The 20,789-nt window shown below is 43.3% G+C and overlaps 1 protein-coding gene across 2 annotated transcripts in view; it reads right to left on the bottom strand.

The window, feature by feature from the left end:
• The window catches only part of LOC138452622 (hormonally up-regulated neu tumor-associated kinase homolog A-like), a 387,623-nt gene that overhangs the window by 358,487 nt on the left and 8,347 nt on the right, over nucleotides 1-20,789 (bottom strand). For both annotated transcript variants that reach the window (XM_069605014.1, XM_069605015.1), the window contains exon 2: nucleotides 3,312-3,604. In XM_069605014.1, the coding sequence (XP_069461115.1) occupies nucleotides 3,312-3,604 (293 nt within the window). The remainder of the gene's footprint in view (nucleotides 1-3,311; nucleotides 3,605-20,789) is intronic.

Genomic DNA, 20,789 nt, shown 5'->3' with positions numbered 1-20,789 from the left:
CTGATAGCGAGTGGATGAACATAAACTGATCTAAGTGTATTGCAAGCAAACCCGAGATCATTCTCTGCAGCCCCAACTCACTTATATACAATAGCGGGCTCCAGTCCTTTTTGGTCTGAATTATTTGCATTTTCCTACATTTGTTTGACAAAGTGCAGAATCTTGGTGTCACGATCGATAAGCAACTCACCATAACTGCTCAAGTATACATAGTATCTGCTCTCTGTTACAGTAAACATCTATATTTCTTTACTTTTAGTCATCAAGGTCAGTTGCCAAATGTCTTTATAGCAGCAAGGCTGTATTCAGCCTATTTGTGTCTCCCCAATTCTTTACTGAAAAGACTTCAGAGAGCGCAGCCAGCCACAGCAAAAACGTGATTACTCCTTCCTAGTCGAGCATCAGCCTCCCAGCCATTTCATCAGCTAAATTGGCTTCCTATCACCCAAAGAGTACAATTCAAATCACAATGCACCACTCATGAAATGAATAACACAATGGAGCCCACCTTGAGAGCAAAAAATTAAAGAAGCAAATTTCACAGCATCCTCATTGATCAAATCTCATTTCAGGTGCCTCCCTCTGGAATAGCCTCCCTGCCGCCCTCCGTCCTAAGCCGGATCTCCTTAAGTTCCAGAAACTACATAAGACATTCCTCTTCTCTTCCTTTCTCTGTCCCTCTACCCTGCTAATCACTCTCTCCGCTCTATCCCTCTCTCCCTCCTTTTTTCTGCACATCCCACTGACTGGCCGCCTGGTGTACCTCAGAGTCTCAGAGCTCCCTGGCACCCTCGTCAGTCCTCTCACATTTGCTTCCAGTCCATGCACTTGCCTCATCCTTACTGCACTTGGTCAATTGACCCATGAAAGTCTATCCCACCCCCTAGGCACTTTCAGGCAAGGCGAACACCATATGAGGTGATGTAGTGTATAAGGGGGAGCAATCCGCATTATTAAGCCACATGTAGAGGCACTGTAGCGCCAACAGTAAATGCACAGCACTAGAAAACCCATAGCACATGACTACATTTTGTATTAGGCCTAAAAGCAATAAGCGTGCAGGACCACGCTGTTCACAAACCCTGCTCACTAGGCCCAATCTCATAAAGCCACAGGGCCCCATTCCCACAGAAGTCCACTTCCCCCTCATCGGCCTAGTGTTGCGAATATTTAGTATCTTCCACAGGAATGCACCCTGCAAGAGCGTGAGACAACACCAGGCTCCTCACTGTGTCCATTCATCTCCACTAAACTGCCAGTAGGCCTCTAACTTCCACTCAGCCAGTCCGGAGCCGGCCCCACACCACTGATCTGACAACCCCGCATTGCATTCCCCAATATGTGCATGACACCCCTGGACCAATACAAATCAAGTGTTTGCAGAAGATCTAAGCATGCGCGGCTGTAGTTTTCCAAGCATGAAAACACATCTCTTGTAACACGAGGTACAGGGAGGTATAAATTAAAAGAGCAAAACCCTGGGTGGAGACCTTGAGTGCTGGAACTGCGGTATCAACAAATCCTTGAATGTGTGGGTCAGTGTGACTGTATTTTATCCTCCCTTCCCCCTGGCACCATTTCCCATGCCACCCAGGTGCCTGTCACAATGATATAATAACCAAGCTTAGCATCTTTAGTTTAGAGAGAAACCATGTTGGTTATGTGTGCCCTGACCTTCACTGTGAGAATGAACCCAGCTGACCCACGTGGATCCTGATTGACGGGAAAGAACCAACCAATTACAGCCTGGCATCCCCTATGGAGCAGGCCCATGTGTAGGGTGCCACAAATCAGTGCCACCAATTAGTACTGTTTTTAATGACTATTTTCAGACTTTTATGCCTTTGTTGGTAGCAGGACGAGTTAGAGTGCTCTCGAGTGGCTGAGGCCTTTTCTGATATTTGTATTCTGTACAATTAAACCATGTTATCCTGGCAACACTATCTCCTGGCCTATTTCCCTATAGGGTTGTCTTTATTCCGGAGTGTGTGTAAAAAGGGACTTGCCTTGAGTGGCATCTCGCAGCACTTACCCCAGCTCGGACTCACTGCGCTCACTTGGTCCCCCCTCTATTCCCCGACACGTACACCCCCTCTCCATGTACCTGTCTGTGAACTTGCACGATCGGAATATACCGTACCTTGAAGATGGTCTACATGCTTTTTTCCCTTGTCTCCCCTCGTTGCATGGTCGCGCCTCAATGAACTTGGAAAAACTACAGAATCGTCGTCAGACCTATTTGCTGTTATCTACACTGTTAATTGTACTTATGCACTTACTCTGCCTAGTGTACACTTGTATCATTCAGAAATTCAAGGGCTCTGAATGACTGTTGTGTTTCCCCATGTTCCCCTGGTCCTTCGGCGCTTTGAAACACTTGATTTGTGTATAGGCGCTTTACAAATTACCAATACCAATACCAGTTACCAAAAGAAGATCTGTAAAATGGAGTAATCACTCCTTTTCAATACAGGAATTGCACCGTTCGGAATTTCATTGCTGTCAACCCCAGAAAAGAATCTAATTATCTAAGGTTAAGAAAATGTCTGAACACCTTTCTATATTCAGTTTGATTCGTATGTAGATTATTCTGCTGTTAGGTGTTCTTGGAATAGGAAGAGTGCTCTTTTTCAGAATTATGGCATCATGGTGCCCTTCGGAAGATCAGTTTAAAAAATACATATCTACATATAGAAATACAATGCAAATGCATTGCAATATACTGTAGAAGAAAGTGTATAGTATGTTACAGTTTGCAAAACAAAATCTATATCATGTAAGCGAAATACGCTATGTACATGGACATTCCATTTCAAATGACAATAGAGCATGTTTTCTTCTCTTTAAACAATTGGAAAGGGTGGCATTGAGCCAGCCACTAAACACAGTGGAAGACTGCATTCTGGCCTTCTCCTTTGTTCTTATCACAGTATTCAGCTCTCTTAGAATGGAGGTTCTAACCGCTTACAAAGGCTACATTTGAAGCTTCATTTTGTGATTTGATTGCGATTTGGTGAAGGAGACATCGACAAGCTGTATCACAAGAAGTCCCAGGTGACACTATCCTTATTTCCATAGGCACAACCTACAATAGCATTAGAGCCCTTACCATTAGACTCTATTGTGTTCTAGGTGAACTTTACTCTCCTTAAAGGCCTCGTATTTGGCTCGGGACCACTAACTTGGGTTAGTAACGTCGGCCACCTACCACACAATAAAACCCTCTGGTGCAGGCTCTGACTCTTCAAAGGTGTGTATTCTCTCCATAAATCTGTGTGTTTACATTGAAAGATAATAGAGAAATAAAATACCTATGCACAATCCCATGGCGGTGCATATGTTCAACAGCTGACATGATCTGTCTTGTATGTCTCCTGACTTCCCTTTCATCCAGTTTCTTTTTGTCACAGATGCGGTCCATGAGGTCTCCTCCTAGACACAGCTCCATAACCATATAGTAGGAGTTTTCAGTCTCCAGTGTTTCATACAGTTGCACAATGTTAGGGTGCTTAATCATCTGGTGGATTCTGGGCTCTCTCTTCATGTTCTTTAAAACATAGGAATCTTGTTTGGCTTTTTTCTTGTCGATAACTTTCATAGCTACCTATAAAATAAAACAATTACATTAGAATTTCACACAAGAGGCCAATCCCTACCACCAACTTTCAAAACACAAACCAAGCTCTTTGGAGAACAAATTCACACAGTTAAACATACTCTCCTTAGCGCATCTCTGAAAGGGATGTAAAATCAGTCTGACTTTTTGGTATGCAAATCCCAGTGTCCAGTGATAAAAGACAATACAATTACAGAGAATGCTATAATAGAGAAACAAACATGCTTTCCCTCGAATAGGGCACACCACAAACAATATTACTTTAAACAAACACATTTCTGTTCATGACCTACCCCTCATGCCCTAGACAACATGGAATCTCTTAACCGGGACACAGCAAACTAGTCAAACATGTAAAAGGAGCATGCCCATCAATGACCCACCACTAATTCCCACCCCTATTCCCACGTGCAGGAGTAATGTGAACGAAAGCTTAAACAAGTGTATGATGACTTGGCTGTGGTGTTGTCCTTCCTCTTGTCCTACGACTAGGATTCCTCACAGTAGCATCCACTAGAGATGCTAATCTCTGCATCCCTGGTTTGGATACTGAACTGAAGTGATCATTGTGAGTTTTACAATACTGGTAAAACCAGACATTATTTCAAATACTGGGAAACATGTTTTTTTTATTTCTCTCTGAAGCGTTATGAATGTGTATGTCACATGCAATATTTACTGCATGACAATTTTTTTAATGCTTCATTGGGTATTTCCAAAATACAGCCTGTGTAGATATTGCATGATTAGACATTTGAAAACCATAAAAGAATGTATAAAAATATATCCTACATTAATCTTCACTGAAAAGGTGGAGATTATGATTGGCATTCACGTCAATGCAGATAAAGGTGCAACCCATTACCTACAAAGTGTATAAAAGGGACATGGGAAGTGGGAGCACACCACAGATTAACCAGCTGGGTATTGGTGCATTGAATCTGCTCACCTCCACAGGAGAGGTTCTTGCGGTGATTTACCTGCTTCCAAACAACTTTAGACCTCCCAGATCTAGGATGAAGGCTGACATGTCCTCCCATGGCTGATATTATGATGTCAGATTCACTTCCGTTGCCCATAGCCATGGTCTTAGGGTGCTTCTAGGCCATGATCCCCTGCATGTGGTGCTTTAGGCCATTCCTCCTCTAGTTGATCTCATCCACGGCCCTTGGGTGGGAGATGTGGCAGTCCCAGGGTCCTGATACTATTTGATTGTCTTCTGCATATTTGAAGCAGGTAATTCCTTGTCAGTTGATTATGTCGACAAGGGAAGTCAGGAGAATCTTGAAGAGGTGATAAGAGAGGCTTGATCTCTGTGTTAAACTGCAAGTGAGTGGGGGGTGTGGCTAAGCGCTGACAGAGACAGCAGATTAGCTCTGATGCTCCGTTCCTCAAGGAAATGATATGGAGTATTGAAGTACAGGGTGCATCACTCCCCGTAAAGCAAGCACCTTTTGGGGAGGATATTTATCTAAAGTAAGTCTTAACTGAAGTGACTTACTAATTTCGATATGCGGCTGGCGTTGAAGCTTCAGGACAGCTGACGGGCACAGAGTGCTGGCGGCAGCAGCTGCATAAGCCACAAGCTCCAGTGAGTGATTCCCCTTAGAAATGTGTGGCGCATTGCTTTGCTTGGCTTATGAAGAACATACACAACGTTACATGAAGGAAGCTTTCAAAATAAAAAGGTGACTTTCTTTTTGGTTCTGTGCGCTGCTGTGATTATACACCCCCCACACCAGTGGTATTATTTGGTATCAATCAATATTCCATTTATGTAAGCAGCCTTCTCCTTTCTTGCATTCACTTTGCTTCGCAAGTGGCAATGGCTGGCAACTGCATGGTACATTTCTATTAAGAGAAAGGGCAAAATTCTTGCATAGAAATACATATTTCTTTGTGGAATTCTTATCATCTGTCCCATATTCTCTTATGCTATCAGAAGTGCCTTTTGCTGGAATCATGGCCTCTTAAAAAAAAAGCCAGAATAAAGAGGTATTCCCCACATCAACTAATACCTTTAATCGCCCCAAAAGTGATTCCCCTCGGACTAAAGAAGACACATTTGAAGAATATCTTAATGGAACTTTGTGCTTTAAAGCCTTTCATGGAAGCTACCGGCACCAAACTCCAACAATTGGATGATAAATGGTCACTGTTTAAGTCCAGAGTATCTGAAGTTGAGCAAAGAGTGGGCCATGCAGAGGATGCCACTCATAGAGGGAAAACATTGGAAACAGTTGTCAAAATGCTTAAGAAGTAGTTCAAAAATGTAGAAAACAGGAATAGAAGGAACATTGTTCATATTGTCAGGTTTCCTGAGGGGGTAGAGAAAGATAATACAATTTGATTTCTATGTTTCATGCTCCCTCAGCATCTAGGCCTTCCACATTCGGTGCAACTTAATATCCAAAGAGCACATGACGTGGGTCCTCTCAGCTCTTACGTAACCCAGGCACCTCTCCCAGAACTCCAATTCTGGCACTTTTGGACTATACTCATATTCAAGTGATACTAAATAAAATGAAAGAAGTCAAGCAACTAAAATGGGGTTGCAAAGAATGTATATTCCTCAAGATATCTCCAATACCCTAGCCACAAGAATGAAAGAAATCCTCGCTGTTCGACCTGCTCTGAGGCAACTAAATGCACAATATGGAATTATACATCCAGGAATTTTGAAAGTATCTGTACAGGCCATACATCAACTCTTGAAAATTCAAAGGACCTTAGACTGTTTATTCAAATCATAAGATGGAAGAAATTGATACTTTGCTTCCTCCCCGACAGCAAACTGGCTGATATGTGACTATCATTGTCCCCTTTGTTTTTACTGTCACATAATTGGAAGTGAGATGGTGCTGATCCCATCTTACGCGGGTCTCCTGCTCTGCAGTTCTTCTAATCAACACTATTTGGTGTGGCTTTTTCCAGTTAGCCAAGTTAAACCTTTTCTCTGCAAATTGCTATATATTTGATCTTAATTTTGTGCTGACTGTGTTCTCCCCTCCCCTGTCTTTTCATCCCCGTTTCATGTTATTCCACCAGGATAATTTAAGATTATATGTTAGGGTTAATTCCCCATGTTGCTCCACCTTATTGCTGAATATGCATCTTTATGCTTTTAATATTTGCCAACAGGGTTTGCATACACTCCTAGTTAGGAAGCTATGCCACTAAATATTTCCTCATGAAATGTTAACGATTTGAACAACCCTAAGAGACACACATTTCTTTCTTATTTAAACAGAACCAAACTGTCGATTGCTTGCATCCAGGAATCGCATCTTTCAGCAACTGAAGCGGCTACACTTAAGGGATTATGTGTGGGTCAGCTCTTGGTAAGAAGAATGGTGTTATTGCCCTTATCAATAAAGCTCGATTAAGTCTGACTCTGATGATTTGGGGAGATGGCTCCTTGTTAACATTTGCATTGACTCAGTTGAATATGCAATTCTCAATGTGTATGGACCTACCTCACCAGATCCTACCTTTTGGTCTAATTTGCGAGATTACCTATTTCAAGCTAATACACGCAACATTATTGTTCGTGGGACTGTAGAAGTTATTGACCCTTTTCGGGATAGGAAGTCATCTGTGTGTTTTAAAAACTCTGAATCTCGCAAGCAATTTTTAAACTTTATCTCTCAACTAGGCCTCATTGATGCCTGGTGCATAAGTAAACCTTCTGATTCAGAATTTCCAGTCCTCATAATTCCTTTTTTAGAATTGATCACATTCATCTCCAGCATGGGGTCTGGCATGGATTCCCATGCTCATGAATATACCCCGTCGTCAGGCCGGGAATCCTTGGTAAAATAAAGAAACAGTTTCACTTTCACTTACAAATTGTATTTCTCCTTTAAGCCAATCACTGTCCTCTGGGTCATACTGCCCCCATACAATGACATCCCTCTCCCTAAGTCCCTCCTCTGGCAGCCATCTTCAGTTTTTTAGCGCACGCTTCAGTGTTGGGACTCCTCGAGTTTGCTCTGCGAGCTACTTCTACGTTTTTTCGTGTTTCCGATGGAAAAAGGTTCTATTTTGGTTCCGAAATAGCCTGTGTACTCTCTTCTCCATCTGCCGACGGCAGGGATCTGTTCTCAGTGAATTTCAGCGCCCCTCAAGGTAGAGATCATAGAAGATTCCAGAAGGCCATTGAGCCTACTTCGTAGAGGAGAAGAAGGAGGGAAGAACCCTCTTCAAGTCCTGCACCAAGTGCGAGCTACGGAATGTGTTTGTTGAAGAAAAGCACCAGCAATGCCTCTACTGCCTGCATACAGATCACAAGGAAGGAGAGTGTGAGATATGCCTCTGTTTCTCCAAGAAGACGATCAAGGATAGGCACAGTAGACTGGTGGTGTGGCTGAACATCAAGCACTCTGCCCCGTGCACTGAGCAGGGTCATGCCTCACTCAGGACCGGCTGGTCAGAGGAGCGGTTTTATAAGTCCTTCGAGGGCACCTCATCCATGGGGGCCCAAGACAAGGCCATGAACCACAAGTCTGGGTCCACTGGGGTTGCCACGGGAGCGGTTCCCACGGTGGACAGGGCGCAATCGACATCACCCTCTGCCTCCATTACCCGCTGGCAATCAAGCTCCTCCTCGAAAAGGAAATCGTCCAACCCGGCTAAACTGTGGGAGAAGCCAGAGAAGCAATGGACGAAGGAGAAGAAGGGCGAACTGGACAAGAAGGCCCAATCGGCACAGCGTAAGACTTTGTCGATAATCGCGTTGGTGGCAGCTCATCTCACGAAGGCTAAGGGGGCTCACCCTGTGAAGGTGGCCCCCGTAGCGCAGAAGGTATCCCTGCCCACAAGGCGCAACACCGCTGCAGTGACTTTGGCAAAGACTGCTGGCATGCCAGAAAAGGGGACACCATCTCAGAACCCGCTTCCAGCCCATCAGGGGGCAAAAAAGGGTGTTCATGGAGGCCCCGGATTAGTCCCAGGCCATGGCCCAAACCATGGAAGTTAAATCCACGGATATGAGGATTGGAGTCCTTACAAATGGTCCATGAGGACATGGAAGAGAAGGATGACGACAGCGATGATGGCGACAATGGCACAGGCCTAGGGTTCCGATCATGCCAGCTCAGCTGAGGGAAGTGTCTATGGACATCCTGTCGACCCTCCACAGCTTGGTATCGGAGATCCAGAAGAGGATGCCACTGGGCCCAGTTTCAATGCCCCCCAGGCTCCCAATCAGCCACCAGCAAAGAAGAGGAAGTGTCATCCAACACCCCCATTTAAGCCTCCACATCCGCGGTGGGCCCCTTCTCCCCCAGCAGACCAAGTCACGGGTACAACGATGACAAGGATATCATTACAACGGTTGGCGTGTCTCCGCTGCCTAGGGCGTAGTGGGGTCGTTCCAATCTATGATTGCCAGAGCCTCCGAGCTATTGCAGGTGGTTCCCAAAGAAACCGGGAAGGCGGGTTTCTTGTACCAGTGGCGTAAGGCTGAGAGGAAAACCTTTGCACTGCTCCGACCATGCAGGATAAGCTGGAGAAGAAGTACCGGGTGCCGGAATCTACACCCAAGTGCCTGAGGTAGCATCCCTCGCCGGATTCAGTGGTTTCGGCAGCTGAGAGGAAATGGTTGGTTAACCCGTCCTTGTCGTCTTCATTCCCTCCGGACAGCGAGTGGAAGTAGATGGATGCCATGGGAAGGAAGGTGATTTACACTGTGGCGTCCACCATCAAGGAGGGCAATGCACTGGCAATCCTAGCCAGGTATGACAGATCTGGGGCCTAACAATTTATAATTCAAACACAGTAATACATGTATTTAATATCACTTTATGTGTATTATAAATTGTAAATGTTTTGTTCCTTGCCAGGTTAACTCAATCATGTCAAATAAATGTTAATTTGTCACAACCTGCAGACACAGCACAGCGTGCTTTCTTCTGATTGATACAGAAAACTTATAAGGACCCCCAACGCCATAAAGGTTCTAGACGTGTAAAACATTTTTCCATAAGTTTACACCCTTTTGCATGTACAAGGATTTAGTTCATTGTAACTACTCCATCCCTTTTCCCTGTCGGGACACTTCTGTTGTATTTAGTCTGTAGGGTTGTGTCATCGACTGTATGGAGACCATGGTGTTCTCATTGTGACGAGATGCCTGCTTTTGAGCCAGGGGCACATGCATTAGAGATATATTGTCAAGTAAGTGGCATGAGATGGCTCAGAAATGGGAGGTGATGGTGTGGTTTTGTTCATGCAGGATAATGGGCTCCTGGTTTTCTTAAACAGGTTGAGCATTTTCTTTTGTGGGCAGTTTGCTTGTTACAGTTGTTTAGCATAGAAGCATTTTTATTACTTTTAGGTTTTCATCCTGTAGTTGCAGTTGCACGTTGTAGGTGAGTTGGTCATTGTTGCATTATTTACCCCATAAAAGGGGGGCTCTCAAAGATGCAGGTCTGGCAGTCCCAGCAACACTTCACAGTTGGCCATGCTTAGTCTGGCTTTAGCCACCAGGAGGGGCCAATGAGTAACTCTCCAGAGGTTCGAGTTGGCGGGGTGACAGTCATCAAAGTGGTGATCTTGGGTGCATCGATGTGCGATCGGTGAGGCGGCAGCTCAAGAGCTAGCTGGATTGAGCCGTGGTTGTAATCCCTGGTTAGAGTTGGCGTTTGACTCTTCAGTGATTTGGTTCAGGTCCCGGTGTTGAGCAGTCACTTCGGGCCTAGCAGTTAAAACAGTTTAGCTAGGACACGATGCAGTGTCAAGCTGGTGCAAGCAAGTTCCAAGTGGTGGAGGAGCGCAGCAACCAGTTCAGCAGACTGCCCTCTTGTTCCAAGTGCACTGAACACAGAGTGACCAGTTCGGTGCAGCAGAGCAGGGAGCTTCGGCTGGTCTGGCCCTGCAGTTGCTGTAAGGCCCACTCAAAGGGACTTGAAGATAGGACGGTTCCTTTCAGTGACTGCTCTCCCAGCTCAGGAAATTCTGGTGCAGTGTGGTAGGTCCTGATCCACAGCAGAGATCACCTCCGATGTGCTCCCTTCTTCACGTGAATCTAAAGACTGTGGAAAGTATAACTTTCCCAAAGGAAGTGCAGTAAGTTCTTAACAGTGAATCTGCAGCCTTAAGGATTCAAGAGGATCTGAGAGAATCTGAAGAAAGGTTGGGAGACCCCTTTAGTGGTCCACTCCCTGCTCTTGGATGAAATGGACTTAGTCCTTCTGATGTCACACTCCAGAGTGCTTTGCTCCAGAGGAAGTGGGGGTGTGGGGAGAGAGGAAAGAGAGAGGGACATCGAAAACCAAAATGGTGGAGGTTTCGTACCATTCACCAGAGCCCTCCTGCCTATCATTATCCCACCACCTTCGCTTCTCACTGAGAACAAAGGCTTTTAGAGCTCCAGCACCCTTGTGTGAGGCTACTCCTTTTGAATGAGTGTGCTCCTTTGATGCCTGGGCCCAGGACAGCTGCCTCTCGAGTGGAGGGTGTTACCTGGTCTCACAAAGACATCAACAAAGCGGCCGGTCCTCCAGGTTCTGTCCCTGCAATTCGGTGGGCTTGACCTGGCAAAACAAAATACACACCAGCTTCCACAGCAGAGCTGACTCACAGGAGCTGACATGCACAATAGCAGTTAGGATGTGGCAGCCATGTTCATCCACTATGCCTTAACCCGGGTATAGCTGTATTTTAGAGATGACCCTACCACCATCAAGAGTTACTTATGATCATCATACTTTTGGTACATGGGTGAATATCTTAAGTGTGGAGTTTGTGGAATGGAAATCTAATCAGCAGATACCCTTCCAGAGATGGAATTACCTGCATGATTTTATTATTTAATAAAAATCAGAAAAAGCCAGAGCTTTGCACTCTTACCAGATGGCAATTCCTCACAGAGTGATGCTTTGGTGAGTATCTTGAATGGAATTAGGCGGTGGTCTCTCCATTGAGAGCAAGATGCCACTTCCAGTGAACTTTTGGCATACGGTTTGTGACCAACAATTTGGAGGTACCTTTTTGGGACATGTAACTTGGTGCACTCATTGTGAGACTATGGAAGCTTCTGTTCAATAATGGGTTTTCAGTTTGACAAACTGCGCATTGGTGACATTTACCAGTGGTCATAATTGTGCTCTAACTTGCTGGTCCATGAAACTTCATGTAGACTTACAGACAAAGGTAGTGCTATAAATCTTAAGTTCTCTGCAAAATGGAGAGCTGTTGGGTGACTAGCCCACTGCAGGACTGAACATAAATAGTGAAGTCAAAGGTATGTTTTCATTTAATGTGATTGTCGTGGTTATCATAATTTACAAGTCTTAAGTATTAAATAATGTTACATTCTGTGGCAGTACACACAAGCCAGTGTCCCCTTTAACAAAGAATTGATGCAGTTGTATAATGCCACAGACACAACGATGAAGTGATTGGAAACATCTTTAACATTTTCAAAATGTATAGAATGCATTTGAGGCTGAGTTCTTGGTGCAATTTTAGCAAAACACAAAGCACATACTTGTAAAGCCCAGGCCCAGTTAAAGACTCCTATCCTCTTACGAATCCACTCTTGAACTGATGACACATAGCCCAGGCCCAGTTAAAGACTCCTGTCCTCTTACGAATCCACTCTTGAACTGATGACACATAGCCCAGGCCCAGTTAAAGACTCCTGTCCTCTTACGAATCCACTCTTGAACTGATGACACATAGCCCAGGCCCAGTTAAAGACTCCTGTCCTCTTACGAATCCACTCTTGAACTGATGACACATAGGTGTAGCTGCATAGCACCACATTTCTACTGAACCAGAGGGTTCAAGCCTTTGAAGGAATGGATTTATGTAAACTGATACAAATTGAATAGATGGAACACAGGGAGCCTGATTTTGTCATCTTTATCATCATCATCAAGTTAGGTATTATTAAAAAAACACCATAAAGTCTCATACATTAAATTCGTTACAGTAACAGAACAATAAAATAAGTTAAAATTGCACAAAAATAATATAATACAGTATACAAAACAATTCATTATATAAAAATATCACTTGCCAAACACCTTCATTATATTAAAATAACATATTATCTGTGAATCATACTATGTTACTGAAAAGATGTATCGAAATTATGTCCCTCTATATCTAATTCTCCATACATTTTTCAAGCAATGCAATACTGACAAAACGGACGCAGAATGGTTCAAAACTACATTGCTTTTTGCAACTGTTCTGATGCTCTGATTTCTGAACGCGGGCTAGAGGTATTTGACTCTCATCAATGCATAAAATGGGCAAAAGAGGAAAAGATGTTGATCATTTTCTTCTACTCTTTGGCAGAAGATGCAATATTTCATCCTCCTTTATTCCATCCACACGCAAATTAATCCCCAATGCAAAACTTCAAAAAAGAGCAGTCTCTTTTCAGGCTCTTCTATCAGAGGATAGATGTTGCTTGTGCCCCTGGCTTAATTTTTGATTTGGTGCATGCTCACTACGCCTGAGGTTGATACTGTAGCCAATTTGCAGATTTCTTACTCCTTATAGGCTTTTGTAATGTCTTCTTTTGTGAGGAACAATTATTTTGGTGAATTTATGAAGGTTCTAAATGTATCCCATGTTTAGATCTTTTGCCACAGTCCTAATACATTGGAACCAAGGTAGGGTTAACGAATGCTGTTGGCACAGTAGTTCAGTACAAGCTTTTCTGGGACTGTACCTGAATCGATACCAATAGAGAAGTGGTTTTACCTTTGTCTCATAGACAATTCCTTCAGCTCCCAGCTCTAGTACGAAGGATATTGGTTTGTTTGCTCATTGGAGGGTTAAATAGTTTCTTGAACAATTTAAGTTTGCTTCACTCTAGGGATGGCAAGTTTCCATTCCCTCAAATCTCACCACCGTAAAGGGCTGCGGATTGCGTATCGGCCTGATAAACATCCAGAGCTTGGGTAGTCACTTTCCTCCAATGCATTTTGAGAACATATTGATTGCACCCCCATGCCTAGACAATGTTAATTTTCTTTTTATTATTTGTTTGTTCCACAGCCCCTTCACATCTATACGCACGCCTATATAATCTTAATAGTACACTCTTTCTAGTGGTAGGTCTCTTAGAGTTATTTTTATCTACTTCATCTTCTTATCCCAGATTAGCTATTGGGCTGTTGAGATAATTCCAAACCATCAAGGTGGAGTTTGAATCAAATAAAAATAAGTCTTTTTGTAAATGTTTCTGAGTCTTGTTTATTAAAACGGTGTCATCCTCAAGAAATAAGAGACTGATTTGTCCCCACCAAGGTGTGGGGCATACATATACAAGGAGGTCATAATGTTTGCCAATTTATCGCTATATAGAGAAAATAAAAGTGGGGCCACGACACAACCCTGCCTTACCACTCTATTGACAGGGAAGGTCAAAGAAGACTCACCACCTAGGGCATTGCATACTACAGTGTAATTGTCATGATAAGTAGAAAAGGCTTGAATCTAGCAGCATAATTTCAAGGCAACATCCAAACCACTGGATAGTGTAGGGCGAGTTAAAGATTATGTGAGGGAATCTAGTCAGATAAGGTGCTCAGCCTTTAGGTCTTCACGGCTGGAAGACAGTATTAAACAACAGGGATCAATCTTCAGTGCTACCCCTGGGTTAGAGTGGAGGTTTGACACTATACAAGAGGTAGAGGGACAGCCAAAGGCCACGCAAAACATTTAATAAAATCCATTGAACCACCTCAGAGACAGGAAGTCATTCATGCGCCATCTGTGCCAGTACTTAAATGTATTTTGGCTCTCCTGTTTTGTTAAGGGCATTCTATTGTACATTGTGGATTGTATTCATTGAAATGTTTTTGCTTTTTTATGTTTTCATGGTTTTATTTATTTTTTGGATTGATGTCATGTGTTATGTACCAATGCATGTTTTATACGAAAGGCCTTGGGACAAAAGTATTAATCAATCAATTAACCAATCAATGAATAACTAAAGGATTCAATAAACCACTTACAAAGCAACCAGTCTCTTTCTTGGGACAGACTGGCCATGGAAGCCTGTGATGGCTCTGTGATTTGCTCCCAGCTTATTTTCATTTACACGGTTGATGATCAGCAGGATATCTGCACATCTGGTTGCAGCTTGCTGATTGCATTGGCCAGAGGGACATCATGCTGCATTATACCGTGGTAGGTTTCCAGGGGTAGGAGGACAGAGGAATGGAATTATAAGGGTTGCGGTCGAAAAGGGGGGTACAGAGGGATAACCCCCTATATAAAACAAAATGCAGTGGTAAAATGCAGTAAGTGGCCTCATGCCGCCAGATGTCCCAGATCCAATCAACTGTGCTGTGCATGCCATTAGCACATTGATTAAAAACTGAATTTTTTGCAAAGTATCTGCTCTGTGTCCTTTGGGGCATAAGTCTAAAATGCATTCTACCTACTGATCCAATCTACAAAGCAATCTCAAATGGAACACCAAGATACTTCAGGGCTAAACCCCAAACCTCTGGAGGCTCTCACACCTCACATAGCAAACCATCAAAGGGTTGGAGTCAAGGCTAGCCTGCAAAGCGAAGACTCTGAAGCAGTCCTTCTCCTGCCACTCCCCAACCTTCTGGAACTCGATCCCAGCTGAGACTCGAAATGTCCCCACCATCCTCCAATTTTACTAAACACTAAAAACGTGGCTCTTTCAACAATACCGGCCAGACAAATAAAAAAAAGCCTCTTTCCCTTTGCCAACAGTACTGCGTTACTGTATAAAATACCAAGCCCAATGTTGGCACAATCCTGTCGTAAAGCGCTCCAATGCTCTTCAGCTAGGTTTGTGCTATAAGCAATTAAATAAAATAAAACAAGATAGGGAATGAAGCAGTAGCATAGGCATCACTTCTCAAATTGAGGAACTGTGTATGGGCACTAAGGAACTCAATGAATGCTCTCAATCTTTTCAACATTGCACTGAGCACCTTCTGCAAGGCACTGGAACATTCAGATTGACACGTGGTAGCTGCCAGTGCTACTGTACTCTGGGAAAAGCCTGCGGTGCGGAATTGCAGTACTGCGAATTACATCAACAATACAGCTATGGCAGCATGGATGTCACTGTTGGCCTTCAAGCCTCCCCTGATCAGATCTACACGGTGCATGTGATGCTGCTGCCCATGGGGGGTCTGCGTGCTTCCAGGGCATGCTCATCCAATGCACTAGTCGATTTCATGCAGCGTATTTAGATCCTTTCTAGGAGGTGCTCTTCTGAGCTGCACAGAATGATGCACCGGGTTCCCAGTGTTAACCACATCCCTCTGCTGCAAGGCAAGAATATGAGCAGACTATAAGGCTGCTGCCAGGAGTGCCAGTGTAGGGGTTATGGCTACTGCATGACTAATGCCTCCAACAGAAACAGTTCCAGGGATCCCTGCCACTGATAGTATTGTTTGCATCTTATGCCCATGGAGAGGAGGTACATGCCCTCGTGTGCTTGATGAATGCGTCTGGATGTTCTCTCTGTTGCTCTTTTCTTAGTTTGGTGCTGTCATTAGCTCTGGCCATCAGCTCTTCCATTTACCATTTGAGGTTTTGTATACAATGTAATGTACTGCCCTACATTTTGCACCAAGATCATGTCACAGCACACAGCTCACTACACAACGGAGTAATTGCATGCTAGACAAACAATGCATAGTTCCCTCGACAATGCCCACATTGCATTCATAACATTCTCTATACCAAACAAATAGCAGAGCCTAATATAACACAACATAGTGTGGGATAGGAAAGCATAGCATGGGATAATACAGCATAAACTGAAGTCAAATGTAGTGCTAGTGACATCAAAAAGATGAATAATGATAAACCATATAATGACACACCATGGCCCTTAAGTGACTGAAGTTTGAAAGTCAAATGTCTTTAACGTAAACGGAAATATAAGTATTAGCCTGTTTTTATCTCAACTTTTCAGGTATTTTATAGGAGAACATTTTTGGGGGGATTAATCTGTGAACTTCAGGTAAAAGCACTGGCTGTTAGGAAAGATTTGTCTTTTGCAACTTTCGCCCTCATTCTGGCAGCTCTACCAGACCTCCTGGATGTGTTGTGTTTTCCTGACCCTTTATGGCAAATAAGGTGTTTTTTCTACCCCACTTGCCATTGCAGCACACTTCCTGCACAGTGGCTGGTCATCCCATACCACTACTGGTGTAGCCTGTCCTCTTTTTTTACCTTTTGGTGTAGCACTCGCATGTCCCTTTTGGGGACCAGTGCCGGGGGCTCTCTTCTCCTTTCTTCTTCTGTAAAGTGTATTTATCACTCTTTCTATAGTTTATCCCTGACAAGATGGTGGCAGTGAATTTTAAATTGCTCTTTACCGTTATTATGGATACAATAGCTCCAATTGCTATGTAAGCCCTCTCTGTGCACATGAGAAAGGGCCAGGGGATATGATATTATATGATATTATATAATAAGGTATTTGTAACGCGCCTGTACACGAGTGTTTGCTGCTTCCTGTGCTAAGATCTTGTGTAGGTTTGACATCAATCAATTGCTAGAAAGAGCAGCATAGTTGCTTGTCGTTGTCTATTAAAGAAAACAGACACAGAGCCTGGCAACCTGCGCTATAGCAACACATTCAAATCAGAATTCTGAAATTCGAATCATCGCTGAAGCCTCAAATATCCAAAAGAGTTTTTATTAAGACTCTCACATAATGACCAATACGGTTGGGAAATGTGCCGACACTGACATAGGTTTCGCTCTCACAGCTTTTTCAAGACAAAATAACCTGTCATGATCAACAAATAGTTATATCAATGACATATTTTCCATATGGTGAGGCACACACACGATAAGCTTAGACAATTCATCAGCAAACTTAATGTACTTCTAGCCCATAAAGTGTCACCTTTCTTGATTTAGAAATGTATGTGACCAACAATAAATTCGAGAACACATCTTCCAGGAAACCAAGCGTATCTAACGCATTAAGTCCTGCCAGTGGTAGCCATAAAAGGAGCACCGCTAATAAGATATCCAAAGGTGGATTAGGGCCAGATGTACTTGTAATGGGATAAGAGTTTCCTTACAGAACCAAGAGCAATTGAAGAACATTTTAAAGAATCAATGGACCAAGAATAACACAAATCAGTTACGAGACCAAGACAAGAACATTTGTTTCCCAAAGGATGAAACCAGAAAGTATGATAAGGTGAGATTCATCACCCAATACCCAAGAATAAATAGTGAAGGACACAACCTATTACGCAAGCAGTGGCATCTATTAAGAACATATCAAATATTAGCAGAATATATCACTCCGGAATCAACTGCAGTATACAGGAATGAACAAACATTGAGTTCTATACTTATTCCTAGTTTCATAAAAGCCGGCAAAAACATGGTTCCTCCAAATTGGTTGCTAGACATAGAAAGACCTAATGTTTTTTTTAAATGTGGGAGTTGTAGTGCATGTTGATAAGCTCTGAGCAAGATAACTGAATTTATTACAAGCACTAATAACATGATTTGTATCACTGAATTACCCATTGCAGAAGCACTTCTGCCACCCATCTTATTCTTTGTGTACAAAGTAGATCTATGCGGGTAGTGTGACAAATCTGGACAATGTGCCACCCCCTTTGAGGCTAGGGAGGTGAACCCATTCAGCAAGTGCAACTTCACTGGAGTGACTGTCCTCTCCCAGACCAGCATACATTATCTGCCTACATGAGAATTAGAAAGTCTGTTGTTACTTCTGTTTTAAATACTTCTGTTTTGAAACCACCAAAAAGTGACAATTCTTCTATCTCTTTGGTTTCAGCTAATACTGGATTTCACCTGAACTCTACAGTCAAAGAACATCAACAGAACCCTTGTATTTGCGATATCACTTTGGATTCATCAAATAGGGAAGTTTCCTCAAACTTGTTGGCTTCAAGTAATACTGGATCTAGCCTGAACTGCAGAGTCAAAGATGAAGGACACACCCCTTCTGGTCATGATAATGTACATAAACAAAGGAGAAACTGTGAATGGAGGGCAATCCCTTACGCATGGAGGAGAGTGAATCCTACGCAGATACAAACCTCTGCGGAACAGACATCCTGGAGAGGTGGAGCCACACAAGACCACGGAGCCAGTGGTGGTGTGGGAAGCAAGCCTAATTCTAGCCTATCACTGGAAGGATGGTGTCCCATCCCATCGAGAAGAGGTGGGGAAGCATCCATTTCCTCTGGTGGCGTCACCACAAGAAAGCCATTGTAGGCCCGGTGCCTAGAAATCGATACTGAGACCAGATTGCTGGAAAGAGCATGAATCCTCGAATTCCATGTCCAATGGACATTAACTTAAGAGAGATGCAGCACCAGGGACGCAAACGCTCCCACAGGGCGACTGTCATTGAAAGATACCAACACTGGGAACCAAGGTTGGGAGAACCTACATGGTTACAGGAGCTTGCGATATCCAAATGGGCAAGCACCCTTGTGAATCTGATTGACAGAGATACAAACTCTTTACATACAAGTGGGTAAAGCTGACAAGGTTTCTGGAGCCTGTGAAACCTGACCGGACAAGCGCCATGTGTGAATCGAATCAAGTTGAATACAAACACTTTGAACCAAGGCTTTGAAAACCTATGAGGTTCCAGGAGCCTGAGAACCCCGAATGGGCAAGCACACTTGTGAATCAGATTGGAATGAAAATGATACAAACACTTTGAATCAAGGTTGGGAAAGCCAACTAGGTTACGGGACCCTGAGAACCCCAAAGGGGGCAAGCACCCTATTTGAAGTACGAAGACTTTGCATCTAGGCTGGGAGAACCAGTGAGGCTATGAGAACCTGAGAAACCTGTGCGGTCCAGCATCCTATGTAAAGTACATGAAGTGAGAGTGAACATGTCTGCCAGAGAGTCAAAGGACTTCGGGGAGACCATGAGCCACGTACTTGATATCAAGAGACTTGTATCCATAGAAAATATACATAAAATCTTTTGTTTTAACATTGATGTCTGCCAAAACTAATTTAACTGTTGGAAGAAATTAAAGAACTATGATTGAAATGTTGGGCCAGGCAGTAGTCTAAAACCCAGAGACTGTGTCCTGGTCTCCTTCTTTTTGTTTGTTTATCTAAAGTGGTAGGGCTAGTTGGTTGATAGGATTCGGAACGAAGACTTTCATTTTGTACTTTGACAAGCACCCTTCATTTTAGTTTCAATATGTAGCGAACTTCCCTCTTAGAAATAGGGCGAGTTAGGAGTTTTTATTTTAATTTGAATAAAACCTTTGAAACATGTCAATAACTCATCCAGCTCCTTCTTTTGGTTCACCACGGTAGTACCATTCTGGGATTTAGGATGACAAACCGCAAACACCTGTTAATTATTGGCAAAGACGGCTACACCACACCACTCTCCCAACAGAGGCAAGAGCATCATCAAAGGGCCAACAAGGAGAAACTGCACTTTCTAGGAATTGAAAGAATCCAGAGTATGGAATGGGGGCAGAGAACTTCTACTACATCAGAAAGAAGCAAAGACGATTTTTTATTTGAAGGTGATCAGTGCTGGTTTGAATCTAGAATACAAGCTGAATTTCTTTCTTTAAGACATTGTAGAGTCCTTAACTGTTTTAACTTACTATTAATCGAATTTTGGGGACATTCAAGGTTGTATCTATTACTGGTTTCTGTCTAGAACAGTGTTTTTTTCAGTTAGCATATTTTGCTAGCTACATTTACTATCAAATCGATTAACACATGTATGAACTCATGAGATATTTCCGTTTCCTCATCAGTAATATGGAGTATGTTATTTCTTTTAGTCAGTTTCAGAAACACAATGTAATGATTTAAAAATGTGTGTGTGTATTCTTGAAAATACCATCAATATGGCTGTGGCAAATGAGGCTAATGGCAATGAGACAGATGATGCTGAAAATAATCTCTCCATTGCGGCCGGTATGGTGGAGGCAGAGAATAAGGAGAACTCGGATCAGGAAATTGAGGCTCCTACAAATTCCGAGATGTTCTTCTCTCGCAAACAGAGGAGAATGGCTAGAAGGGCAGTTATGAGGAAGAAACCGTGTGTCAAAGCCTCACTACCTCCATCAACTTCTGCACCTATCAAGGTTACATAAAAAGCGAAGAACAAAGCGTCCCGGGCTAAGAAGCGAAAGTTGGTAAAAGAAGGGCGCATAACCAGC

This window comes from Ambystoma mexicanum, chromosome 4p (genome assembly GCF_040938575.1).
Source record: "Ambystoma mexicanum isolate Mex_15411 chromosome 4p, UKY_AmexF1_1, whole genome shotgun sequence".
Classification (NCBI taxonomy): Eukaryota; Metazoa; Chordata; class Amphibia; order Caudata; family Ambystomatidae; genus Ambystoma; species Ambystoma mexicanum.
This window is presented reverse-complemented; position numbering and strand designations above follow the sequence as displayed.